The sequence below is a fragment of the Takifugu rubripes genome, chromosome 1 (genome assembly GCF_901000725.2).
Source record: "Takifugu rubripes chromosome 1, fTakRub1.2, whole genome shotgun sequence".
NCBI lineage: Eukaryota > Metazoa > Chordata > Actinopteri > Tetraodontiformes > Tetraodontidae > Takifugu > Takifugu rubripes.
In genome coordinates, this window is record NC_042285.1 from 13,742,165 (window position 1) to 13,769,543 (window position 27,379).

Here is a 27,379-nt window from a genome sequence, read left to right on the forward strand (position 1 = left end):
ATAAAGCTACATCTTATGACTGTATTGCACTTTGGCTGGTTGATAAAGCACATAAGTGCACTCTCAGCAAATTTGTTCTTCTGGAAACTGCTGCAGAAATTGATATAAACCTGCTTACACTGATGAAATTCCCTGATTGTAAACAGCACCTTAATTAAGCAGGTGAAGTGAATCCGGTTTGACCTGGTACTGGTACTGGCTGGCTGGGTTTCCTCACTCTTAATGTGACGGTGCCTGTTAGTTATACAGTTGATTAATATGGAAGTTTCACGTTTCAGGGGTTTTTTATGTGCTGGTGTGATCTGGCTTCTTCCTTCTGTTGTATCATGGGGGTTGTATAAACTTCAATGAAGAATTTCTGGGAATTCTTGTATATCCCGGAAAACTTCTCAAACTGAAACTGACCCCCTTCCCCCACGACGCAAATAGGCTATGGACCACTACCAACGTTTATCACACGAACGCGGTGGATTTTACTCAGCAGGTTTGACACAACTCATTTGAATTAAAGTCATTATCTTAGTCCCCTGAGATATTTTGCCCCCACATCCCTGCCCTGCGCCCCCCCCCCCCCCCCCAGGCTGATGCGAGGATCTTTAGACGCGCTTCAACTTTTTTCTTTAAAAGCCCAAATTTCCTGTGAATTGCTAGAGTACCACGTCATATATTTACCACAAGTTCTATATAGTCACCAAACATTTAAAAAACGTTATCAGCAGTCAGAGCAGAAAGAGTTTGGAAGAGGAACCGCTTTGGATGCTGCGCGCAGGAGGGAGGAGGCGCGGTGGGCTGGAGAGGAGCGCTGTTCTTCCGTGTAAAGAGGCAAACTCTCCAGTCACTCAGTCAGTCACTCAGCCAGCCAGCCAGTCGGTCAGCTAGTCGGTCACTGTACTGTCGAACACTGGCTGCGTTCGCCTCCAGCTGTTGGCTGTCCCTGCGCAGAGGGGAACGCGTCTGCAAACTTTTCCCTCTCCTTGCGTTTCCCCCGTTTCCTCTGGATTGATTGATTTTATGAGAAGAGAACGGCGAGGAGCGCAAAGGTGAAACTGCGAGGGAATGGAGAAGCACAAAGGTAAGAAAGAGGATTTGTTGACTTCTCCTAATGCAGGCTTCTGAAAGCCAGGCTGACATTAACAGCCTCGCCTTTTTTCTTAGGCGATGAGTCGTTTACAGAAGAATCTGGCGTTTGTGTTGGTTGACTTTGGGTTCTGCTGTTGGTCACCTGCTGGTGCTGACAATTAAGATTCCTGTGCAGGTGAATACTGAGACATGAATACGAATATCCCCAAATCACTCCTGACTTTACACTTTGGGCCACGGCTGAAATCCAGTAACGGCAACATTATTCTCACGGCATTCCCCAAATTCCTGTCTGTCTTTCTTTTTCTTTTTTTTTGTCTGTGAGAGACAAGCAAATCTGCTTAATGCACCCAGATGGACAACAACAAAGAATCTGAGCCACAACGTTTGAGTGAGTGTTGGTGGAGTTGTCGGCTGTGACTCGGACCTCGCATTGCTCTGATGAATATGATTTAAAACACCATAATCCGTCTGGATTAGCAGTGGTCCGCAGCCACCAGACTGACAGCAACAGCGACAGGAACTGGAACAGGATCATCAGCGACTGAATGGAGGCATTCTTGCTGCAACATTCCTGTTCTCCAGCTGATTAACTGCCTCTTCTGTTTGTCTTAGAGTGTTGCAAGCAGCTGACCACAGAGGTGTCTACTCCTAGTGGTGGGAGAAGTCTGAAGCAATAATTGGTGGCGAGACTCAAAATATGTCGATGTACCTGAAAGATTTGATAGCAAAAGGATGCTTGGCCAGGTTTGGTCGTGTGTTAGTTTGGCTCCAAGGTAATTGTAGATTTCAACAGGGGAAAACAAACTGAAATGTTGCAACTTTCTGGGGAAACAATATCCCATTTCCCACCAGGGCAGCTGTCATGCTGTCTTTGAGATCCCAGCATTTACATTATTTATCTCTAAACATCCGAAAAAGCTACAAAAGCTCATTAATTCACTTCCCTGGAGGAACTCCAGACTTCTGCAGAAGGAGCATTTATGAATCACCATTCGTGAGAAGTTTAGGGGCGCGTGGAGTCGGGGGGGAAAGAGTTGCTCAGGGGTCCTGGATTGAGAAGTAAATTGTGTCCTCTTTGGCAGCGACAGATCGCTGAGACAGGCGCTAACAGCTGCTGGCAGCTGTAGGAGGAGGTAGAGCGGAGGAAAACACAGGAATTTCCAGTGAAACCATCGGCTGTGTAGTGGACTTTGCGTCACAGCATTTCTAGCCTGCTGCCAGAAAGCCAGTTTCACCTGTAGTTTAAATAAGAAAAGATGGGCTTGCTGATCCTGTCTGACCTCCGGATTAAGCAAGCAGCTGTCTTTTGCTGTGTGATAAAGATTTCTTATACATTTCCATATTCTGCAGGTGCTCCCCTGATTATAGCCCCCAGGAGTTCTCCCAGCATGGCTGTAAAAATAATTTATTTGCAGAATTTTCTCCATTATTTCCCTCCTCTTCTTTCTTCCAACTCATCCCTTTTTTTAATGCTATTCTGAATCCCCAACGTCTGCTTGAACTGTGTCTCTCTTTCTTTTTTGCGGCATCAAACGTCTTCTCTAACAGTGATTTCAGCCCAAGTAAAATTTAAAACAAACGTAAGTAGAACAACAGACACATTTGAATTTATTCATTAGGCACAAAGGGAACTTTTCGGAATCAAGCCAGAGTTTCAGGGACTGTTGGTGGGCGCCGTTTGGTGTAGCAACACAACACCTGATGTGTGCTGTACTGTGCAGTTTCATGGCATTCACTCTATCCTGTTTGATGTTGTGCACGCTATCACAACCAGCTGTTGTTTTTATTTTTAATGCTAATGAGTCAGATATCCCCATAGCGGTGTTGCTTCCGGAACTGTTGGATGCAGTTAAGTGCGCGCTGCAATCCGTCATAGTAGGAACCGAGTTTTAAAGACGCCTTTTTAGTGCCATGTGGTAAGTATGTCCGAGTCAGCAGGTTTAGAGACTTTGACCTCCCCTCCTTAACTAAGCAGAGCGCAGGCTAAGATTCAGGCCATCAAGGCTGGCATGGGGTCTGCTGGTTCACCTACCAGGGGCTGTAACTGCCAACGGGGAGCGTGCGTAATTCAGGAAGCTAGACCGGGCTATAAAAATGATGAAAAGAAAGACGGTCTTCCTGATATGTGGCCTTTTTTTTCTCTTGTTCCTTTACAACACATCAAACGCGGCTTTGTTTATTGGATTCAGGAGCTCTTGATCAGAGCTGCATTGTTGGATTCTTTTTCTCACCAGGTAGGAAGTGAAGGAAGTGGTACTTAAAACCGGAGCCTACTGACTAATCACACACACATGCTCACACTTTGGTTCTCACTCTCCCTGCAGCCCTCCTGGTCATGTAACTGTGGTATAATAACCAAGCAGAGGAGCTTTTATGTGGGTGACTCTGAGGTGGCGTTGCTAGTTAGCTTTCATTTGTCAACGACTAATTCGAGTTTGTTGCTTACTTTCCCATGCAGAGCCCTGTGAAGCTCTAAAAAAATGTGTTGGTCTCTCAACCATTCATTGTTTGATGAGATGCTTGGTGGTTTCGTGGTCATGTGCAAGTATGTCATGTGCAAGTATGTGTGCATGTATGCATATAGCACATGCACACCTCAGAGAACGCTTCAGCGGGGCCCCACGGAGCGACCTAATGTAAGGAGACAGACAATCAGGCAGGGTGCAACATTAAGAGGAGGAGGTGGAACCACATAGTCTCCTCTACCTCCTCGCTTCAGGCTTTTTAAACACCAAGGAGTCTGTGTGTTCCTATGGCACCTTTTATTTGCAGGTTTAGGACATTTTTAATGAATGTTCATTGCCTAGAGTGTTTTTTTAGGGATGACGATAAGGAGTTACCTGCTCCAATACCTGTAGGATTATACCTGTAACTGTTGTACTAAAGTGATCTAAAAGAGAGAAAGGCTAAGCTTCCGTGAGCATTAATGGATGCATGCGCTCTTTACCTTGAGTTAATGGCTTCCATATTTTTCATTTGCAAAAAAATGTTGGGTTCCTTCCGTGCCTTGTCTTCCACCTACACCACTGGGATGTGTCGGCCAGATTTTTAGACAATCAGAGACAACTGTGATCCCCTATTTGAACACTTTGTTTTCACTTTCGGGTTTGCACTTTTTCTCACTTCCTCCATTGTTTTTGCACACCTACAAACAATCAAATGTCATCAGCAGCATAAGCCTGGCCCGTAGCTGCAGGATCAGCATTAATGCACGCTGAATCCTAATGCGTGTTCCAATGCTGGGTCCCATCCTACAAAATAGCTGTAGTTGCACTTTTCTAGGCCATTAGCATGTTTCAGCTGATAAAACTCAAGGAGGTACCGATCAGAGGGGGAGCTGTGAAACAGTGCATGAGGGGAATAAAGACATGAATAAATTGTTGGGCCAGAGGGAAGATAAAGGAAAAGAATTTCTGAGGTGAACTTTGTCTGGAAGTCTGGTATTTTATGGCAGGTACAGTAAATAGAAAACTATTTTCTGGACTATAAAGTGATAAATTATCTTTTTCTTTGCGTGTGCTGAAAAGTTTGGATGGACTCGTAACTATTCAAAGTGATCCATGTTCTCTTAGGCCACCCCTGCACTCAGACCAATAAGTGGTCAAACTGGTGGTCAAACTGCTTACCGGCCGGATGAGGTGACAACTGTCCCGGAGTGTCCACTAAGGCAAGGGAGACCCGTGAGATTCCCATCACCATGGTTCTTTATCGGCATTATCTCCACCGTACTGAGTCATGTCAATCCAAGCGTTGTGGTTGAGGACGGCAGTGAATCTTAATCCCATAGAGCGCCGTGCTGTAGCTGTTGTGTAGACAGGACTGTTGGCTCGGAAGTGCGCTGAAGGAGTCCATAAATGTCAAATTGAAGGAATTCTTCGCAGAGGAGGAGGGGTTGCTGCTCCAGTCACTACAGTACTGGGCTGAAATGGTTTTCGCAGGCACAGACAGAGTGAGAGATTTTGCTAGTTCTCAGTATACAAACTCTAATGCATTTGCCTGGACTTTAAAGCCCAAAGAAATGTGGTTTAATGCCCTTGTTGTGTGACGTAGCGCCTTTCTGAGCTCTACTTCTCAGTTGTCTCATGTCAGTTGTCCCTGTTTTCTAAAGCTGCTTTATATTACTGTTCATCTCCCCCACTGCTGAAGTCATTGACATCCACTTTTTTTCATTTATTTGGGTTTCTATGACAATAATATCACAACACAGCTTGAGTTAATTCAGCCATGTCCACACTGCCCCTGCCCCACTGCTGAACTCAGTGTGCTGCGAGACCCTGGCAGGTTCCAGCAGCCATTAAATCAGTGATGGGTCCTTTTGGACCAAGTTTAGAGCCCATCTTGCAGTAGATTGTTGTGTAGAATGTGGGGCTGATGAATAACGTCCTCACCAATGCCCCTTTCTGGCTGAGGGGTGACAGTTTCATGTAGAGGCTGTGGCACTTCTGTGGATCTAATGGTTCTGTAGACATAGTGGCGTTGGTGTCGATCAAAGGGGCTAAAACTGGTCACTCTGTGCTGATGTTGCTCTGTTTGGGGTCTGGAATTATAGCAGATTTATGTCAGGTGGGAACAGTGACCTGGGACTGAGCCTGTGAATGAAGCTGAGCACTGTCGCGCTCAACATAGTCCAAGATATCAACGCTGAGCTCCTAGATGTGGCAAGAAAATACAGGTTTGTTGGGGCTGCTTGTAGAATATTCATTAAATAGAAGCGAGCTATTTTTCCACAGATGGATACATTTTTTTAAAATTGAAAAACCATAAACTGTCTGTACTGAGGAAGCTGAGAGCGCCATTTAAACACGGAAAGCTAACGTGTTTGTTTTACAAATTGTTATTCAAGGGAGGGGAAAATGCTTCGCTGGTTAGGTTTCTAATGGTTTCAGCCGTTTCCTTTGCAGTGTTATATGTAGAGATACAGTGGACCTTATCTTTCTCTACCACTGATCGAAGACACGATCTGACGGCAGCACAGAAACTGTATCAGAGAAAACATCAGAAACCACAATGGCCTGAGAAACATCAGAGACAGATGAAGGCTGGGTGAAACGTGAAAATGAAGCCTGCTTAAGAGAATAAAGTGGAAATGTATTGAATAAGTCATTGTGACTTTTTCTGCTGTGCAAAAAAATGTTATCCAAATGAACATTTTCGAGAGGCAGCTCATCCTAAAATAAGATTACTTCTTATTTTGCTAATACTACTTTTATAGAAGTGCCTGTTTGGCTGCAACATTCACTTTTGAGGAGATTAATCACCTTTTACGTTGTGTTTGATACCTGACTATGCTTTGTCATATGCTCGCTGATATGACAACCACATCTGCCTATGTGCAGCAAATATGACTGCTGATCAGTCTGATGGGACCCAGAATGTGGTGGAAAGGATGTGACGTCATAGGAAGTGCAGCACCGTGCACTTACATGAGAAGCAGAGGGTTCTCAGTTCAAGCCCTGGTGCAAACCAAAACAAAACTTGGGGGGTGCTTTGTTAGCAGGGGGAGGTGCCAGGTCACCCTAAGATCACTGACAAGATACCCTTGAGCAAGGTGCTGAACCCCAAATATTCACATGTTGCCCTGGGATGAGCTGGGGACTCATCCAGGGGTGGACCCTGCTGGGATAGGCTCAGACACCCTCCCACAAAGGGATTTAACTACACTATACTACTTTTTTTTGCCAGAAAAAAAGATCAGATGTTACTCTCCCACAATTCTCCCTTTAATTTGACACAATGAATAAGTCTTGTGGTATTTTTTGCTAAGATAGGATCTGTCCTATCACTGCTGGTGCAGAACCACAAGCTTGTCTGAATAAATCTTTGCCAGAGTCCTGACAAGACCTCCCCTTGTGCAGCTAAAGATCTGCTCAAACTTGACAAGGAGAAACAGACTCCATTCCAGAGCCCCTCTCCTCTTCTTTTAATGGAAAGCCTTTATTCATAAATGATTTCAAAATGGACCCATCAACTGCAGAACTATTTTTGTCCTTTTCATTTCTTAGCCGACCTACTCTAGATGTGCTTTCAGTTAGCTTTGTTTGGAATCCTCATATGATCTTGAGCGTGCGTGCGCATAAAACAAACATCAGTATTTCAGTATCATCTCTCCATGCGGAGGGGGAGCACAAGGTTAGAGAAAGTCAGCCGCTGCGATTTCTGCACGCTAATCCACATAAATGTAAGGAGAGAGAATGTAAACCACAAATGACACTATTCCGGATGCATTGAAAGGACGGGAACATCTCAGTCTTCTCTTGGGGGGAATCAAAGTAAATTACTCCTGCGCATAAAATAAGAACCTTTAAGTCGACCTATTTACTCTCAGAAATGGTTCTCTGTATTTTGCAATTACTTTACTCACCCTTGTCAAGTCTTTCCTCATCCGAAAAAACACCTAATTGTTCTGGCTCTGGCCGATGGTCTCCGATTCTTTTTGGCCCCCGTTCTAAAGGGAGTTGTTTATGCTGTGGAAGTTGTGGCCGCCCGCTGGATGTGCAGCGGGCGCTCGGCCAACCCGTAGCCTGCTGAGACGGCCTGCCGCAGACCTCCCTGTCCCGTCAGCTGACTTGCTTTCCCAGGGTCCCCCAATGCCAAAGGCCAGCGGAGTCAGTCTCTGCAAACACATGTGGGGGAGAAGCTGGAAAAATGTTTAGATTTATACCGGACAGCCAAACACGAGCAGCTAAACAATGGTTGAGTGGAAATGAGAGTAATTGTGTTTTGATCAGCGACAGCCCAAGGAGCCAAAGCTTAAGGTTTTTCTTTTTTTCTGTGTGTATGTATGAGTGTGTATTTATCAGGGTGGAAGCTGATTTTCATTATCTGAGCTGCCTGTGAGTCGTGTGCGTCATCTATCTGTGTGCAGACCAGTGCTGATTTGGTGGGACCCTCCTACCACAGTGGCCTCTCCGCAGAAGTTGACTCAGCTCAAGCGGGAGTCATTAAACTCCCTGCTTGCTGTAGCGCTGGGAAAGCCTCCCCTCATGTCCAAGAAGCAAAGCTTACCGGGTTACGACACCTTATTTTGCAGAAATTTCTCCCTGCGGTTCTTTGATGTGAGGGCGTATAGAGAGGAGGATGGAGAACATTCTCCCACAAGGCTCCGTCAGCGCCGGAAGGAGCCACCGAAATAGACTTCTTATAATAGTCAGTGTGGTTTGTGATTTATTCTTTGGCAATTTGAGTTACATTTTTGTCAGATGATTTTCACATCCATTTATTTTTGTTTTCAAAATCTTAAGCTCTTTTTTTAAAATAGTCAGGAAGAAGTGTCGTGGCCTGATGACGACGAATGTCTGCATCAAAGTCTCTATAGAGATTTCTTTGTTGGGAGAAATTATCCTTACCACGTTATGAAAACACAGACGATGCAGTGTATCAAAGGTCCACTTCTGCAGGGCGATTAATAATGGAGCAACAGATTGCACCACAACAGCTGTCTAAATTCAGGACTTCACGCTTCAAAATGATCCACCACATCTACAGCGCACAAACCTCTAGGCAAAAATAAGGAGACAAAATTACTGGAGTAAACATTTGTTTGCAACTCTGGCTAACAATTTTCCCAAAATATAGTAACGCAAATTAGCGCAATTTATCACAGGCTGACAAGTGGGGGAAAAAAATCTACTGTCATTATTTCCTATTTCATCGCAGCCCTTTTTTGCTGCTCCTGGCAGTTTTTCCTAGTTGAGGGTTAAGAGAGAGGTCGTCCTCATTTTCACTCTCTTGTATGCAAAGTTAGTTACACCCTTTTTAAGCTTCAGAGCCGCACCAATCGAGCAAGAGAAGTGTTTCCGTAGTTCACCAAAGACTCTCAGATAACATCGTGTTGTCATTTATTGATGCACAGGCTCTTGGATAAATGCTGCTGCAGTGATTCAGTAATGTGTTCACATGTTGTAATGAAGCTCTTTTAAATATAAAGATCGGGGAAAAAAGGTCGGTGGGGGGGGTCGACCTCAAGTCGGTGTAGTAGAGTAGGGCAGGAAATAAGTCGGCCATGATGCAGTAAATGGAATAAAGGTGCAGAATTGCATCTCCGGGCATCACATTGTAGCTAATTGTGATTGAAGAAATGATAAAAAGAAATCAACAAAGAGATGAATTTCACAATTAAATTATTAGCCAAGGGGAAGTAAAGGTGAATCTCCACCTACAATGCATGAAAGGGCCCGCGTTCTGTTAGGGGGTTTCAGGCATTCCAGAGCACTGTGACACTGCTCCCTCGAGCTTTCCCTTTTAATAATGTCCCTCTTCCCCCGTCTCATCTTTTACCGAAGTCTTCACACACAGAGGCCCACTGTAGCAAGGAGCCTATTCATGAGTCTGAGAGACACTGATGCCAAACACAAAGAGCTCTCCTCAGAAGGGAGAAGGCCGTGAGCTCAGCGCTGACCCCTGAAGGATGTGTGTGGGCTGCACCCAGTCGCCGCCTCAGGCCCCAGGCTCCTCCCTCTTCTGGAGTTGACCTTTCACCAAACTCCCAAAACAAGTTCAAACAGGCTCGCAACTGTCAATAGCAACAGGGTGAGACTCACCCAATGACTGGTCTTCGACCGCTGCCAGGGCCGTCCCTGTCCCTGTATCACTGCGAATTTGGCATCTGAAGGCAAGATCGTGCAGACTTCATTTTTTTCTCTTTGGGAACTTCAAAGACTTGCTCTCTTTGTTCCTCTAAGAGGAGCTGAGCAGCGCGTATCATTAAAAGCCAGTGTTTTAATATTACATGCCGAAGTGTGAAATCCTATCATAACCATTGGGGATTGAAATAATTCCTCCACTGCTGACCCTCTTTGGTCTGTGCTTTCTTCCAGTGCTGGACCAGCTCTTGGTGGAGCTCCACCGCTTCCTGCTCATCCTGGACAACGAGACCCTGAGCGGGAATGCCACCATCCAGAAAGGCCTGCTGTCTGACCTGCTCTACTCTTACAGAGCCTCCAATGGTAAAGGAAGCAAACAGAGTTTTATCTAAGATATCAAGTTGCCTCCGTGAGGACGACTTCCACATTTTCTTAGCCTTAAAAAACTTTATATCTTTATATACTTTATATCATAACACTACAAGGATGAGGATTAATTTAAAGCTGGAGGATGTGGATGAGTTGAACCAGCACTGAGAGGATGTCGTGCCTCAGAGTATGGAAGTAGGAGATATGTTGATCTTCCTGGTTTCTATGTATGTACTGAGATATATTTAGATATCTGAAAATCTGAGTTAACTGAAAGCCCCTTTTTAAATTTGCAATTGGCTCACTTCTGATTAACGCAGCCACAAAAGTTCAGTTCAATTTTAATTTTCAATTTTAGTGAACTGAGAGGTTTTTTTCTACACACGCTACTCTCTTTTTTTTTTTTGGTGGATTAAATAAAACTTTATAGGCTCTGCAACTTCCTCTCCATCTCACACACTGTCACACGCCATCGCTTCCCAACACACAGACACACACACAAGCAGTCGCGCTTTTCCATGTTCAGGTCCCGTACTCGTCTCCCCATACTTCCTCTCCTGGCTCCAAGCTGTATCATTTTTCCGAAGCCACATTTATTCTCTGGGGATGCTCACTTCCTTTGAGCGTGGCTTTATAAATAGCTTTTCATTCTGTGTTCCCTGAAAAGTCTGTTTTCACTGTACAGGCAAAACATTGTCTTATTCTTCAGTTGAGTTTCACCTCACGATATCGATTTCAAAGGAAAACCCTTCACCGCAGCGCTGTTCCACTTTTGTTTGATTTCCTCTCGGGCTATAAACTGAGCTAAAATATTTAATTTAATGAAAGAACCTTCCCCAAAACTGTGCTGCACCTCCGGAGTGGATCCCCAGAGCCGGCTCCACTGACCAGAGGAAACCCACGCATTTAACCATTGGGTAAAGACACATTATGCTGGAATAGTTATAGCAGCGTCTTCATCAGCTTGTAATTAGCCAGTTAGCCCAGCAGACTGTTTGGTGTTCTCTTATTGCTGACTTCAGCCGTCCTGTATGACACAAAGTTTCATCATCTGCTGCCTAAATCATAACAGTACTCCCACAGAGCCTATAAAGAGATGCACTGAAGTACTTTATCATCAAATAGAAGATTCCGGAGTTCAAGCCGCTTGTTGTTTCCATTTTAATTCCACGTACTGTATGGCAGCGCTCTATCTGCAGAGGGTTTTCTCAATGTCCTGAGAATGCCAGTCATGGTGAAGGTGGGTGACGATAATGGAGCGTCTGTCTGCACAATAGGACTCTTGTTTGGGTGACGTTCCTCCTTAGTATAAAACCTTTGGTCATGGGTCACTAGTTAGATCCTATAATGTTATTATAAATGTTGAGGTCATGACAGATTATATCTGTAAAACTACAACTTGATAAGTTAGAATAAATATATACATCATATAAAGGCAACCTGGGACTGAATATTGAACCAGTAGGTCAGAATCAGCCGCTACTCATCCACAATCATCCACATTGGTCGTGAACGTGGGTACAACTTCAGGGTGCATCCACACGTCACACTCTCTCCTAAAGTTTACTCACACCACCGCAGTGGGTCTTACACCCCAGAGTCACTACGGAGAGCAAAGCAACACCGGACGGGGTTGTCAGACAACAAGGTGGCCCTGAAGACGGCACAAAGACAGAGATAAGACAACTGTGCCTCATTAACCTCGCGACACCCTTTAAACTTCTCCTGTTTCCTTGCAGGTACAGATGAGGAATACATCTACATGAACAAAGTCATCGTCAACAAAGATGACAAAGGTGGGAAACTGTTCCATTGTTTGATTTCACATTTCCTTTCGCGCTCTGCCATTAGACAGACAGACAGACAGACAGACAGACAGACAGACAGACAGACAGACAGACAGACAGACAGACAGACAGCTAGCTAACTGGTGTGAGCTAATGACTGACAGCTAAAATGCTATCTATCTATCTATCTATCTATCTATCTATCTATCTATCTATCTATCTATCTATCTATCTATCTATCTATCTATCTATCTATCTATCTATCTATCTCAAATGTACAACCCCTTTTTCATGACCTCTCTAATGTATAGCATGTGTGTTCTAGAATGAATAACAAACTGAACCACGCTACAATAAAACCTGCTACTGCTCTTTCGATGCTTTGACACCATTTAAATGAAGAGCAGACAGCCAGAGAAGCACCCCCCACCCACTCACTGACCCAACACCACCTCCCAGCACCCCCCCCCCCCCCCCCATTTCCTGCCTGCTTCTTCGAAGCCGCTCAGCATCTGAGAGTGACCTGTTTTGTTTGGACAGAGTTGAAGAATGTGGTTTTTAACTGTGAATGCCGCAAGGCCACAAGTTTTTCTGTTTTGAGCAACCCGGGAGCCGGAAACTGTTAGGAGAACAGCAGAAGGAGGTGTAGATGCCCCAAACATCTCATGATCACGACAGTGTTATCAGTAGGATGGCCTTCTTGGTTTCAATAAGAGTTTTTTTGCATGAGGCTTGTGTTTTGGGTACAAGATCAGACAGGGCCTGCCAAAAGCTCAGAGCCCTAAACTGGAATAATTGAGTGAAGGACTGATGAGGTGGACGAGAAATGAAAGCAGATAACATATTTCTGGCATTTGTAATCTCATTGTAAAACCTCCAACTCTGTGCTTTACTTTATGGTCCCTATTTGCTCTACTGGTTTACAGGCAGTTAAGGGAATGCTTATTTGCTTCCGTGTCGATAGCGTTCAGGCCCCCCTCAGAGCTGTCCGCCTGCTAAACATTAACTGCCAGCCTTCACAATATCAGGTTAGCTTAGCATAACTGGTGGAAGCAGGGGGAAACAACAAGCCTGGCTTTGTCAGATCAAATAAAATCAGCACCTTGAAATGATTACTACAATTAGCCTGTACTGTGGGGAAAGTAGCTTTACCATTTTATTTAACCTCATGGTAAAGTTACCAAGGTTTCTTTTTTATCTCAGTTGTAATTATTGGGCAAATTCACCAACATATTACTCTAAACTTATCTTGAACTGGGTGTTTTGTAATAAGAATTGTATTTATTTGTGCTTTGCAGTCATCTTATCTAACAGGGAAGGTTCTGTTTTCACAGCATGTGCAGCAGCCATCAAAACATCCAGAAATACATTCATACAGATTCTATCTACAGAATTTGTCGCACCTTTTCCTATTAATGAGCAACGACTCAATGTTTTTCTCTACCTAGATAACAGATCAGATGGCCAGGTCAATGGAAGAGCTGCAAAGCATGTCCCAGTCCCACAGAAGAGCCTTCCAGAGCTACCACCCCCCAGAACGGTAAGTGATTCCAGCATCAATGTGTGGGTTATTATTTTAAGTGATTTGGCTTGATTTGTGCAGCGTTTTGAGCCTGGGCCATTGTGGTGGGAATGCCAACAGCATAATTGACCCCAGTAGAGTTGCTGAGCTCCGCTCAAGTGCATGGGAAACATTAAGAGCCCCAAATCAAATTCCAACTTCAGATCTAATTAATAGCCTGTTGGTATTGTCTTACAGTAAATGAGATATTTCTGCATTTTCTCTGATAATCCCAGTCTGTGACAGACCCAAGTGCTACAGGGATTTTGACAGCAACACTCGCATAAGCTAACTTACTATGATGCAGCTCTAAAGGTCTGCTGGGAAAGTTCTAGCACTACTTCCAGAAGTTCCTGAGGATAAGTGCAACTGACAGATGAGTTGACGGATAGAGGTCCCACTGTCCCAGTTTTCAAATGATCTTTGCGATGCAGTCGTGGTTTAAGAGCATACCAGATTTGATTGTTGTCACATTTTAACACAGATCGACTGATCCCCTTCGTAGTTTCACAAGCCAAAAACATTCCCCGGGTTTTGTAAAAGCTATTCTCAACAGAATCAGCTGTTCAATTGCTCAGGCGGCAACAACCGTGGGAGAAGTGCCTTTCCAAAGGTGAGAGTGCCGTCCTACTGTGAAACTGACAGAAAAAAACCAAAACAGGAGGGAACTGGAGGTTTAAAATATCCCATCAGTGTCTTTGAACTTTACACACACACACACACACACACGCACACACCCACACACACACACACACACACACACACACACAGAGTGGCCTCTCCTAATATAAACCACAGTACCAGCTGTTGCTAATCAGAGCAACTGTTGTACATGTGTGTGTGTGTGTGTGTGTGTGCGTGTGTGTGTGTGTGTGTGTGTGTGTGTGTGTGTGTGTGTGTGTGCGTGTGTGTGTGTTCAAATTCAAATGCCAAACATTTGTTTCACTTCACTTGTAATCTAAAAATTATTCCAGTTCAGAAATCTAAAAATGGGAGGTTGTTTTAGCCTGACATGAATGTCACAGTTGTGGACTCGTAGCCCCCCCCAAACCCTCCGTTCCTCCGTTCTTTCCATCTGCTCCCAGCTGTGGGCTAACTGGTCCCGTCTTGGGTAGCCTGAGCAAACATGTCCAAAGTGAACCGCTCTTTGGAAATCCCTTCATCTGTCTGCGGGGTTTCCATGCACCTTCAGTGATGGTGTATTCAAGAGTTAGCATGTGCTTCACCGTGAACACAGAGTCGCCCCTTATCATTGCAGTGAACAGCGCCCCCTTGCTGTTGATGTAATGTCCCGGCAGTGCTGTCCACTGGCCGCTTGTAATGTTGTAGCGGTCCATGAGACACCGCAGGAAGTCGTCGCTAGGCCCATTGCGCATCACGTACAGGTTGTCTCTATGAGCCACCATGCAGTGTCCGTAGCTTTGAGGTTTGATCATAGTGGTTTCCAGTCTCCACTCGTTTTTCACAGGGATATATTCGTAGATGTCGGTGGTGTCCGGCGGTTTCCAGAAGCAAACAAATATCCGCCGTCTGGCAACAGCGCACGCTGTGGATGCGACGGGCCGCGGCGCATGTTGTATGAATGCCCACTCTCCCGTCTCCACATCGTAACTCTCAGCCGAGGAGATGATCTGTTTTTGGAACTCGCCGCCGATTGCGTACAGTCTTCCGCTGTGCCCGAGCAGAGTGAAGTTATATCTCGGTTGCTGGGGCCCCGGAAACGTGGTCCAAACCCCCGAATCGGGGTTGTAGCAGAAACCGCCGTCCACGGCGTCTTTCCCGTAACCATAAACTCCTCCGACAACATACAAACAGTTGTCAAGCACCACGACTCCAGCCAAGGAGGTGCTGCACAGACGGGGGAGGTCGGTCAGATGCTTCCACTCTCCCTCTTCTTCGTCAAGGTAGCAAACGACCCTGAAGGAGTCATGGAGCTGCTCCACGGAAGGCGAGTGCGTGCCTATAGCAATGTAGGAAGCGGGAGACAATGACTGGGAATATTCAATGAGGGCGGGAGGAAGGCTGCCCTCTGCAGCTTCCTTCAGATCATCAAAAGAATCCCGGAGGAAAAGAGCGGCGTTTCGGTAGAGGGTATGCAACCCAAAGACCGAGGCGGCGTCATAAAGCAAGAGGCAGTTCTCCGTGTCAATGATGTCACACAGATGCTGCACCAGACAGGCAACCTGCAGGAAAGCAGCACACTCGACGGCTTCCACAAGCTCGTCCGGGTCGCTGAGGGTGGGAACCTCCCCCCTGCAGACAGCGAGGGTGATCAGGAAACCCCGTGCGCTCACTCCTCCTCTCAGGTGGACCTCGTCCTGGTGATTTTCTATCATCCCTGACCTAAAGAGGGCGCAGAAGTAGCTGCTGCACCTCGCCAGTAAAGACCGCTCGACTGCGAACCGACTGCCCTCCACTTTCACGCTCACCCAGCCGGCCTGGTGGTCTCGCTGCTCCGGATCAAGGGTCGCATTCTCTGCTTGAATCCCCCCATGGACTCCTGCCACTTCTGGGACTTCCATGAGCTTCGTTAATCTCAGTTTCTTTGGTTCTTCAGATGGTCTCTTGAGCAACAACAAAGCATGACTCAAGTGTAAATCGGTCGTTTTTTCCCATCGAGCTGGACGCTAAATGAGGGTTTGTAGGGTTCCATGGCGTCCTGTCTGCACGCTCTGAAAATAGAGCTGGTCTATAGATAGCTGCTGAGCTACTTGCTGGAGTCAGGCAGAGAGAAAAACTGTTGACGCGCTCAGTATCCAGCGATGTGGCAACCAGCTGATGATTATCATGACTACAATATACCGGTAATCACGTAACTCGGGTTATTACCGACCTGTTCGTCTTGCCTGCCACCCCCTCGCTTTCGTACAACATACATTTTTTGAACGTATCACGCGTGCCATTTCTGTGGAACTGAAAAACATAGACAGGTTTCTGGGGTCAAGATATTCCCCAAGTAGGGAAGTAATGGAAAAATGAGTAGAGAATGAGCGCGACCATGTGAAATTCCTGTTCCCATCATTCAGCGAAGCAGCTTTTTTTTCTTTTTTTCTTTTATATGATTTATCCGCCCTTTGACTGCAATTGGAATAGTTCTGATTTTGCATGACTGACCAGAAAAGACAAAGCAAAGCTTACTGTCTGTTTTTTTCGCCAACTTCTCCGCTGTTGTCGGCTCTCAGAGCAGGCTGGGAGTGTATGTGTGTGTGATTTCAGACTCTTGGCATGGAAACTGGGGATTTTCCATGTTCTTGACTTTTTGTTTTTAGTCAGAGCCCCTCCACCACACCCCTATGCCTCCTCCACCGCCCCACTTTCCTTGCATTGTTAGTTGTCCTCCGACTCCTCAGTCCAGTCCATCTCCCCAGTGTTGTGAAGGTGTCTCTCCGTCTGTGTGTGTTTGTGGGTATTTCCAATTTTCTGTTCTATCAGGAGGTCTGACCTGACTCAGTATACTCCTCTTCTGCCCTGGACCAAAAACAGGCTGACTTACCTTCTTTTTTTAAAGATGAGAGTGAAGGAGAATAAAAGAGAAAGTAACTAGAGATAAGGCCGGGTGGGCGGTCGGGAGGAGGGCTCCTGGGCTCTGGAATGCATGGCCCTTTGCTTTTAATTAATAACAGATGCCTGAACTTCCATGTTTTCCGTGCACACTCAGGTCGTTTGCTGTAACGTCTCCATCAGTCCAGGAGCTTCGTGCTGCTGTCAGACCAACTTCTGGAGTCACAACAGAAAGAGTCACTTGTTTATGACCACATAACACACTCATCACTTTGTAAAATAATGAGCTCCAACAATTAAATAAAGTAATTGTTCTGGAATTCTTTTGCTAAATGAACCGGCACAAAACTGTTAGTCAAAGACCTTCCCTGTCTGAAGAAAAGCATTCTATGTTTCTTTACATTATATGAAGGGAAGGAGTGCCTCTATGGATTTTCTCTGTTGGCATGAAAACACATGTGGAACAATTTGCCCTCATGATTTTCATCAACAAACTATCATATCCCACATTAATGTACTCAAAGTCTCATGGACTGTGCTATGGAACTGCACTTCTGTTCATTCCTGACTTATTAGCATCCAGAAGGTTCCATGATGCTCATATGATATGAAATACATAATCTCCACCTGCGTATTGGTATGGAACCCATGTAGTTCTTTGGAATAAAACCATAAAACATAAATGACTGTGACTTCAATTCTATGCTGCTGAAGTTGGGTCAGCTTGTGCAAAAGACAAAATAAGGCTTTGCTACTATTGTCTGTTGAGGCTGAGATATCCACACGGCCTGGCAGCGTATAATTATTTACCATTTCTATAACTACCGAGAGGAGTTTGTGTTTATGATTAGAGTCATAAATGCGTAGGAATGCAGTGGGACCCTATAGATGTGGTCACAACTGCAAACTGCTCATTAATGCGGGCCCTGTTTTTCATTTCTAAACTGCTGATGTGCACACGCACCAGCGTGAGCACTATGGGTGAGATGGTGCCGTGCACCTCAGTGGAATGCAACTGTTGCACCGTCAGACTAGTGGTTTTTGGGGCCGTCTGGTTTACATTGTGTAATAACACGGCATTGCATCACTGAAGAGGAGGGAAACTGGCAGCCGTGTAACATTCTGGCACTGGTGTTTGCTGATCTTTGCATAATAAAAGAAAATCCCCAACCGCTCTGTAGCTCCTCAAACATTGGTGACAACACATGTCTCCACACAGTCTTTATCACCTCTGTCAGCCATCTTCAGTCTGTGACTGGAAATGCTGCTGTGATGTGGAAAGAATAATGACAAAGAGTGTCAAATGGACAGATCTGAACACGATTGGCTTTGGAGCCGTTCTGCATGGACTGACTCAGCCTGCTAGAGGTGAGCTCATTGGCCTGCATGGGGGGAAGCACTTTTGTTGTATGTGAAGTTGCTGTGCTAGAGAGACACCCTGGCTATCTTGGCCGACTCATCTCCACCCTTAAAAAAAACAAACTCTGATCTTTTGACTTACTTCAAGATGTTGAACTCTGTGAAAGCTCATACTTCTGCACAGAACCAGCCTCCCTCCAACTCTCTTTGCATGATAAATGGAGCTCTTCTGCTTATGGCTTGTCTTTGGGAATTCTCTGATCTTGCAGAGAATGTGACAGCCTTGGGGGGAGAAGGCAGTGAAATGGAGGACTACAGACAGTTCATTTAACTGGTGGGAGGAAACCTAAGACAGAAGAAATGAATTTTTTGTTCTATATAAAGTGGGGCGTCACGAAGTTCAATAAATATTGTGAATATACAGCATGAGCTGTGTCCTCACAGCACTTTTGTGTCGAATGAGAAAAAGAATGAGCAATTCCTTGATGGGATCAGCTTGTCCAGAATGCTCCTTTTCATCTGTCCCTTAATACCGTCCTTCTCTCCACTGGAAAGATGGTTGTCTAAATTCTACTGTGCAGACAAAACCAGTCTTATCAGGCATCACCAGGTGAGATTAGGGGAATAATCTCTTGCACTGTGTGCAAGTGTGTGTGTGTTATTTACTGCACTTAGACACTCATCGTCATGATTTAAACATTTCATTTTCTTGACTGTTTTATCCCTTTCTGCATCTCGGAGAGGATGCCGAAATCTATCCCGGCCATGAGTCAGGGGATCCAGCAGCTTGCTCAAGGATACCAGAAAACCTTTTATTTTTTGTCTATACCTGGGCTTGAACCAAGAACCTTCTGCTTCTTAGCCCAGAGCAGTGTGATCTCGCCTGAGCTACTTCCGTTGTCGTTGTCTCTTATAATGGTTACTGATCGCTGTCAGTCACTGTAAATTTTATTAGTGATTATTGTATTGAAGACACCCACTAGCTGTTTGTTGAAAGACCACTTTGTCTGTAATAATTAACTTCATTATTAATAATTATCATCATGTCTGACTTTTCATGCGTGACCAGAAAGGATGATGGGATATATTGCTTGGTAAGGAAGCAGTGGTTGTGTATACATAGAAGAAGAAGAATTGTTGTATTATTTTCTATTAGACTGAAACTTTCAGCTGAATAATGAATCGTTGTCCCTGTACAATCTTAATTTAATTAACACCCAACCTGAAAATATCAGAGAACTTAATGCTATTCGGGATATAATATGTGGTCAGTGTGTGTCTAAATGTATCCATTATTTCCAGCAAGTCCCTCTAATAATATTGGTTGTGTGGTGTCCATTCAGTTAGTACTGCACAAAGTCAGTGGGCTGCATGACCCGGAAGTAAAGCGGAATTAATAAAAACCTTTTCAACATACCTGCTGGGAACAATTGGGCGACCATCGTGGTATCTTGTGGGCCTGATCGGTTATAAGTTTCTGTTAATGCATTATGAAATATACTGAGTGCACTGAATTGGGTAGAGCAATGGAAACTCCCCAGTTAGTGCACTGTGGGTGATTTCAGAGTGTAGACCAGATCTGTAGATGGTGCAGCAGATCTTTAGAGATCATAAAAGTTAGGCCAAAGTCTGAGAGTCTGGTCCCTCCGTGCTGTATGAGACGGGGCAGCCACAGACAGCCTGTGCCACACAGGAGAGGAGTAAAAAAGGCAGAAGTAAAGCCAGACTGCTGATGGATTTCAGGAAAACCACGAGGCCCACACACACATACATAAACATTCAAATACTTGTGCAGCCTCACTTTCTTCCACGCTCACACACAGATACGCTCTCCCTTGATAGTTGGTGCACATGTCAGCCACTCAGACGAGCATCGGTGACTGGAGGAATTCCCGACGTACATCTGGCCCGACAGACAAATTAGCTTCAGTCTGAGGGAGGGCCAGACGTGTTCGCCGCCATTTAGATCCTAAACATAAATAAATTCTCTCACTTCTAGGGGAAAAAAATCTTGGTTTTACTTTCACTGCGGAAGAATGACTTTGACTTTTTGAACTATGGTTTCTCGTATGTTGTTCTGCCACATTTCTACAGCAGCTCAAACTGGACAAACAGACATGAATGTCTACGTTTTTAATCCCAGCGCTTAGCTCTAATTATGTTACCAATGATGAGCCTCTGAACAGTAAATTCTAGTTGACAGTTGAAAGAATACTTTTTGTTCCCCTACAGCCACTGTAGGTGCTTGGCATGCCCATCAGATGCTTCTCAACCTTTACACGTGGACCCACTCCACTATCTAACATTCCCTCCTGTCCTTGTCCTCCCTCAGGGGCTGGTGGGCCATGAGCCACTCCCCCTCCCCGCAGCTCCTGTCCCAGCCTGTATCGATGCTTCAGAGAGTTACTATGAGGAGGCTCAACCTTACGGGGAAACGTTCAACGGTAAGAAGCAGAATCCCTCCCAACTGTCGCCCACGCTAGACACAACCCAACACTCACTTTCAGAGTAAGCAGGATGATCACCAAATGGTTGATTACAGTGTGCAAATTCATACATATATGAGGAAGAACCCCCCCCCCACACACACACTGACACTCTCTATTTTAATCTCCTTTCTGAAACTTTCCAAGCTTCCTCTTTATTTCTGTTTTTCCTCTCCTTGGTTTTGTTTGGATCTGTACTTTGTACTTTGGGCCTCCTCTCAGGGTCCCGGATGCGAGTGCAGCACTCTGACAGTGCGGTCTATGCTGTTATTAGCAGGGGTAGATGTCATTGAATCAGTATGTTCACATGGCCGTGCTTCAGTGTCGAGGCATTCGCCGCCATCAGCACCCAGTCATCGTGCATGCTGACGCTAACTGACGCTAACACCATCGTCATCAGAGCTTTCGTGGCTGAATTGCAAGGAAGTAGAGTCAGAGACGGCAACGCTTTTCTGAATCTTGCTTCTTCAGATGACGGGGAAGCAGTCAGCAGTTCCTACGAGTCATATGACGAGGAGGAAGTGACCAGAGGAAAGTCGCCATCGACGCAGCACCAGTGGCCGTCGGCAGAAGCCTCCATTGAGCTGATGAAGGACGCTCGCATCTGCGCCTTCCTGTGGAGGAAGAAGTGGTTGGGCCAGTGGGCCAAGCAGCTCTGCGTCATCAAGGACCACCGGCTGCTGGTGGGTGCAGAACCTCGGCTTCGGGCCTAAAAAAAGAGATTGTTGCACATTTCCTCTCACACATTCCTTCTGTCATACTTTGATTATCATCCAAAGAGAACTTTGCCCTCAATTACTTTCTTTCTGTCAAAAGACTGGAGCTAAGAGGGGAAAAAGAACTGTAAAGCTGATGCCGTCACTTTGCCTCCCACAGTGTTACAAGAGCTCCAAGGAGCAGACGCCGCTGCTGGACGTGAGTCTGCTGGGCTGCATCGTTGTCCACAAGGAGAAACAGCTGAAGAGGAAAGAGCACAAACTGAAGATCATTCCAGTGGGGGCAGAGGCCATCGTGCTGGCGCTACAGAGCAAGGAGCAAACGGAGCAGTGGCTCAGGGTAATCCTTCAAACTCACTGGCTGAGGTCACGGAGATGTTTTGTGCGAATTGTGTTCAATGTTAAATTGTGATGAAACACTCAATCGTATCTTCATCAGGTAATTCAGGAGATCAGTCCAAAGCCAGCAGAAAACTGTGACCCCCAGCTCTCTGGGTTTGACTCCCCGAGGCTCATTTGCACAAAGGTGTGCTTATTCGGAACATTTCCGTGCGTTGTCTAAGCCGATAGGACGCCACTTATACTTCTGTTGTTGTGAACGTCCAGGGAGAGCTGAGCGAGAGGCACTCGGTGGCGTCAGAGAGCGGCAGCAGCACCGACAGTCACGCTGAAACGTCTGACAGCAAAGACGGTGAATCATTTAGTTACAAAATGCTGCGCGAGCTCAGTTGTTGCCACGGCGATCTGACCGTGCCTTGACTTCCTCCACAGTGAAGAAAAAATACGGTCCGGGTTTAATGCTGAGCAACCTCATGAACCTCGGGAAGAAGAAGTCGTCCTCGTTAGAAAACCCAGAGAAATGCGTGGACACCTCAGGTGAGTGATCACGTGCACGCGTGTCGTTTGAGGGCACGGATTCTCCGTCATCAAGGTGTTCGTGCGAGCCACTTCGGAAAGGGCTGTCTGTCTGTACAGTTGTCCTTGATCAGTAACCAGCAGCTAACTATGGTCTCTCCAATTGGTGGGTAAGATTAGGGGACAATATTTAGACTGTTAAGATGCTTTAAGATATTATACGTTTAAATGAGATCTGTGTCATTCGCTGCCAATTAGCATTTCCCCCAGATCTTAACCCTAATCATAACAATCCGAACTAACCCCAACCCTAACCCTAACTAACCTAACCATGTCTTAGCCCTCAAACAGCCCTTTGAGGTTCCTGACTTCCCCAAAAATGTACACACACACACACACACACATGATAATTGGGCCAGGAATAAAGCATTATATTTAAGGTGTTGGTTACCTGTTATATCTTCTTTCAGTCAGGATAAGATCTCCCACTGTCTTTGGGACACATCTGCATGATGCAGGACCGCCACCTCTAACCTAACCTTGCTAGAACTGAGCCAACAATCATTCATGACATTAACAGACATCAAAAATAACGCCTTGTCTCTTGCTCCTAACAAGGCTGTTTGAAATCTTGGAGTCATGATTGATGATCAACTGAAGTTTTATTGATCATGTAGCCTCTCTCCCCCAGATCAGAATCAATCGGGCCGTTCCGACCCCAGCATGCCCCCCAGCTGCTGGAACAAGGCATGGTGGTCTCCCACACTGACTACTCCCCAGCTCTGTCAGCAGGGGCAGCCCTCTCTTCCTTTAAGCAGCTCTTGAAGACACAGCTCTTCCCAGAAGCCCCTGCTCTCCTAACAACACTCATTTTTCTCACCCCATCTCGTTTCACCTCCTGTTTATATCCCTCTTCACTCCCTCTGCACTCTTAGCTGCTAGCTGCACTCATAACCGCTAGTTTAGGACTGTAAGGTTGTCGTTTAGTCACATAGGTCTCAATTGCTTGGCGGCTTGATTGTGTCTCTCACCTCGAGTCACTTTGGACAAAAAGGTCTGCTAAAAGACTAAACTCTGAATGCAAATGTAATGTTCTCTCCCGAGTTGTTACTGTGAATATCCGTCTTTGAGTTTCTGTGCTTGTTGCTCTGTTCGATAAAATTCATGACATTTTGGCCACGCAATTACAATAATTAGTTGTCTTAAATCACCTCCTGTTTCCTCAGGCTACCTCAACGTCCTGGTAAACAGCCAGTGGCGTACCTGTTGGTGTCTGATAAAGAACGGGCAGCTGTGGATTTACCAGGACAAGGGCAAGAACAAAGTGAGCCAGCCGGCCGTGACCCTGGAGAGATGCAATATTTTGGCCGACCCCAGCCCGGAGCACCTGTACTCCTTCAGGATAGACATGGATGGCACGCAGGTGGCCACCCTCGAGGTAGACAACCGCCGACGTTTCCTGCTGCCCCGCTGCCAATGTTTGTGGTTGTGTGGCTAGCCCGCATATGCTGGGCGCAATTACAGTTATTTAGCTCAGTTTCCACCAACGGTTTGAATCTGGTGTGACGCCGTGTTGCTTTTCCTGAGCTGCTGTTTACCGCAGACGGTCTGACAGCTACTTATGGGAATGTGTAATCCCATCTCATCCTCCTCTGCAAATCACTTTCATCAGTCTGCATGATTTATGTTAGCACAGGGTTACGTGTGTGTGTGTGTGTGTGTGTTTGTACCACCATGCTGCACTGCACATAAAAATAGTCAATAGAATTTCTTTTTATAAGCACAGCAGCGATGTAGTTCAGTATGTGTTATAGGATTGTGTGGCGTTAACCATCAATAATCGTGGAGAAATGACCTGAGCAGATACGTCTGTTGCTCCCGTCTCTCAGGCCAAGACATCTGCAGAAATGGGTCACTGGCTGGGCCTCTTGCTGTCACAGACTGGGAGCAAGACGGACCCCGAGGACCTCACGTACGACTACGTCAACGCCGAGAGGATCTCCACCATCGTCAACGCTGCCAGGACTTCCCTATAGTGAGCTCTCTTTCATGCACATCTGGCTGCTGTGTGGCAGAATATTTACGGGGGGAAATTTCTGTGCTCATCTGTGTCTTTGCAGTCTGATGCAGAGGAGGTACTCGGAGCCGAACACCTACATTGACACGCTGCCCTCCAATCCTCACAACACCGATGAGCTGTACGATGATGTGGCGTTTACTGCCGACCCAGAGGTTTGTTCTGGCATTTAGACACTCCAATGGAGCCACAAGTGTCAGCAGTTAGCAAGTGTCCCCCAGCTCTCCGTACCACCCCAACCTGCCACCTTGCTGACCTCCAGCACCGCCATTCAGGACGCCTATTAGTGGTGGTCAGGCTCACGACACGATCAACTTTTGCATCTTTTCCCTTACTCTTTTTTAGGATTGCAGCAATTAATGTAACTCTCACAATCTGTTGATGAACTTCAGATTAACATTACAAAGAATGAAAGATGTTAAAAATGCAGTCAGCCCAGTGCAACATGTGCAACGTTATCAGCCAAGGAGAGGATCTACTGTCCAAGTCCTCAGGCGAAGCTTCATCTCTTGTGCTTCTCCTTAAAGGACAAGAACCAGGTTGAAAAGATCTTCTTTTGGATCTAAAGCTGCAGAGATTCAGTTTTAATTTCAATCGCGTTGCTCTGAAGATCTACCCCTGGGTACTTTGCAAACCTGACCAGCAGAACCTTTAAACTGGACCAGATTGTTCCCTTTGAGGCCTTTCAAGTAGTGTCTGAATAATATTTGCAATGTCTTTAATCATTTGTGAAATTATTCATAGTCTCTCTGTTGTGAGAATAATCATCACAGCAGAACTGATAAATAAATAATTAAAAGACAAGTTGACATTCATAAATCAAGGTTTGACTAATGAAATAAACATACATATATATTTTAGATTGGATTAAATCTGCTCATGGATCTTTTTTTTAAAGTTTTTATTTTGACGTTATTCATCTGGCTACTTGTATCTCTTAATTTCTTTCTTCTGTGTCCTCCAGGATACTGAAGAGAGCAGCCTGGCAGACAGTAATCTGCAGGAACAGAATGACGCATGTCCAGAGGATTCGGAGGACCCTTTGGGAACAGAACCGTCAACCGATGGAAACAGGGTTTACCTGGACTTGCTCCCTGTCAGATCCTTCCTCCACACATCCTGTGGGCATAAAAGCCCCACCCTCAAACACGACACTTGTGCGCAGGTTTCAGCAGAGGAGGTGGAGGAACCTTCAGCTGAGATCAAAGAGGTAAACATGCGTGTTACAATATGGCACCACATTGGAAATGTTTACCTTTTGTGACATCTTTTACCCTAAAATCCATTCCAGATCATTCCATCTGACCCTGTTCAGCTTGACTCAGCGTCTGTTTTAAACAAGACAAGCTCAACCAACAAGCCAGAACAAGAGCAACCCCAGACACCGACGCCTCCCCAGGCCCAGGCGCAGCCACTCAAGACCTCCTCCCAAAGTCAGGAGACCCCTAAGAAATCCAGCCTGGGAATCCCACAGGCCTTCAGCTCGTCAGGGGTGCAGGTCCACAGAGGCCTTCACACTGCTGCCGGGTTCCCTCAGAGTCCCCAACCACTGCGACCCAAGGCCCATACAGTAGGTGAGGATGTCAGTGGAGCTGACCAGCAACAGCTCCCTCTAGCGGAATTCACCACTACTACACTAGAAAAACGTGGCGTGACATCGCTTCTGGTTTTGGATAAGAAATCTTTTACTTGAATGATCAAATAAACATTCTACCCAGAATTTGGGTGGACAGGCAGAGATGGACTGTAAAGATGTTTATATACGCATGTGATCGAGCTTATAAATGACACAATAACAATATTCCTAGGGTCTCCCAGTGCAGTGGAAGGCAAACTAGGCAAGAACCGCACAGAGGCGGACCTGCGGCGCTACCTCGACGAGCGTGACCGCCTGGAAAAGGAGAGGGAGGAGGTGCGGGCCAGTCTGGCGAACCTGAAGAGGGAAAAGAGGGAAATCAAGGAGGAGCTCGGCAGTTGCCACGGTACAACCCCGTCACCCGGTACACGTCGATCCCTCATTGATCTGTGTAACTGATGACTCTCCGTTGTCCCCAGATCCCCAGCAGCAGGCCTCGCTGGAGGCTCGTTCGAAACAGAAGGAGGAGGAGTGTCGGGAGGCAGAACACCGAAGGGTGGAGGTGGAACTCCGGCTCATGGAGGTAAAGGAGAGCCTGAAAAAGGTGGAGTCTGGGCCTTTCACGTTGGGAACCACACTAGACAGCAGCCTGCAGGAGTCACTCACGGTTAGTGCCACGTCTGTCATCAAACGCCGGCTCGTTCCTCAGCTGGAGCTGCTTCTTAACCACATCTCTTCCACTTTAGAGTAGAGCAGCAGCTTCCTCCGCTTCCCAGACATCATCGCCATCTTCAACAACAGCAACAACAGCAGCAGGAGCAACATCCCAACCATTAAACAGTTACAGCAACACAGACGCAGCCTCTCCCATCAATTCTGCATCAGTGCTGAAACCCAGACCCGCCTCCATCATGGCCACCAAAGGAAAAGTGCTGCAGAAGGCGAAGGTGAGACCAGACACGTTTGGCCCCAACACCAGTTTTTCACACGCCTTGGTTCTATAGATTTGATCCTCTGCTGTGTCAACAGGAGTGGGAGAAGAAATCCACCACTTAGAAGTGAATCTGTTCCCCCAAGAGCACGGAAATCAACAGTCATCATCCAAGCCATCTTCATCAGAACCTCTGTATGATAAAAGAACCAATCAGATGTGTACAATGCTTCTCAAATACCACTGGAAAAAGAGCTATACTGACTGTGGTAGTATGTTTATACTGCTAACACAGGAAAACACATGTAGTCGTATGTTGGCCCGTCCAAAATGACATTCCAGACAGCCAAACATTTAAAACCACTTGAGTCTTGTAGCTTGGTCCATATATGCTGGTAGCCAAGATGTAAATATATTTACACCATTTTTCAGCCTTTTGGCTTGTATTGCTAGCTAAAAATGCACTTTTTATTCAAATAAATATGTACTGACAATA

The 27,379-nt window shown here is 45.9% G+C and overlaps 1 protein-coding gene across 2 annotated transcripts; it reads left to right on the top strand.

Moving 5' to 3' along the window:
• Positions 1–781: 781 nt before the first annotated feature.
• Positions 782–27,377, top strand: afap1l2 (actin filament associated protein 1-like 2). 2 transcript variants are annotated; one of them, XM_011606251.2, is made up of 20 exons: positions 782–1,072; positions 1,156–1,255; positions 9,900–10,028; positions 11,774–11,830; positions 13,270–13,361; positions 20,575–20,686; positions 21,200–21,411; positions 21,605–21,784; positions 21,884–21,970; positions 22,051–22,135; positions 22,216–22,320; positions 23,526–23,737; positions 24,189–24,334; positions 24,420–24,531; positions 25,341–25,586; positions 25,668–25,950; positions 26,185–26,358; positions 26,432–26,619; positions 26,699–26,899; positions 26,982–27,377. In XM_011606251.2, the coding sequence occupies exons 4-20, from the start codon at positions 11,797–11,799 to the stop codon at positions 27,006–27,008; spliced, it is 2,496 nt and encodes an 831-aa protein (XP_011604553.1). In that variant the 5' UTR covers positions 782–1,072; positions 1,156–1,255; positions 9,900–10,028; positions 11,774–11,796; the 3' UTR covers positions 27,009–27,377. The 2 variants fall into 2 exon arrangements, with proteins under 2 accessions (XP_011604553.1, XP_011604547.1); XM_011606245.2 differs by lacking the exon at positions 1,156–1,255.
• The last annotated feature ends 2 nt before the right edge of the window (positions 27,378–27,379 follow it).

Bases quoted from the DNA above. Each gene is read 5' to 3' on its own strand.
- afap1l2 (XM_011606245.2), top strand. The intron at 22,321-23,525 runs GTGAGTGATCAC...CTGTTTCCTCAG, and splicing joins GAAATGCGTGGACACCTCAG to GCTACCTCAACGTCCTGGTA. The intron at 24,532-25,340 runs GTTTGTTCTGGC...TGTGTCCTCCAG, and splicing joins CGTTTACTGCCGACCCAGAG to GATACTGAAGAGAGCAGCCT.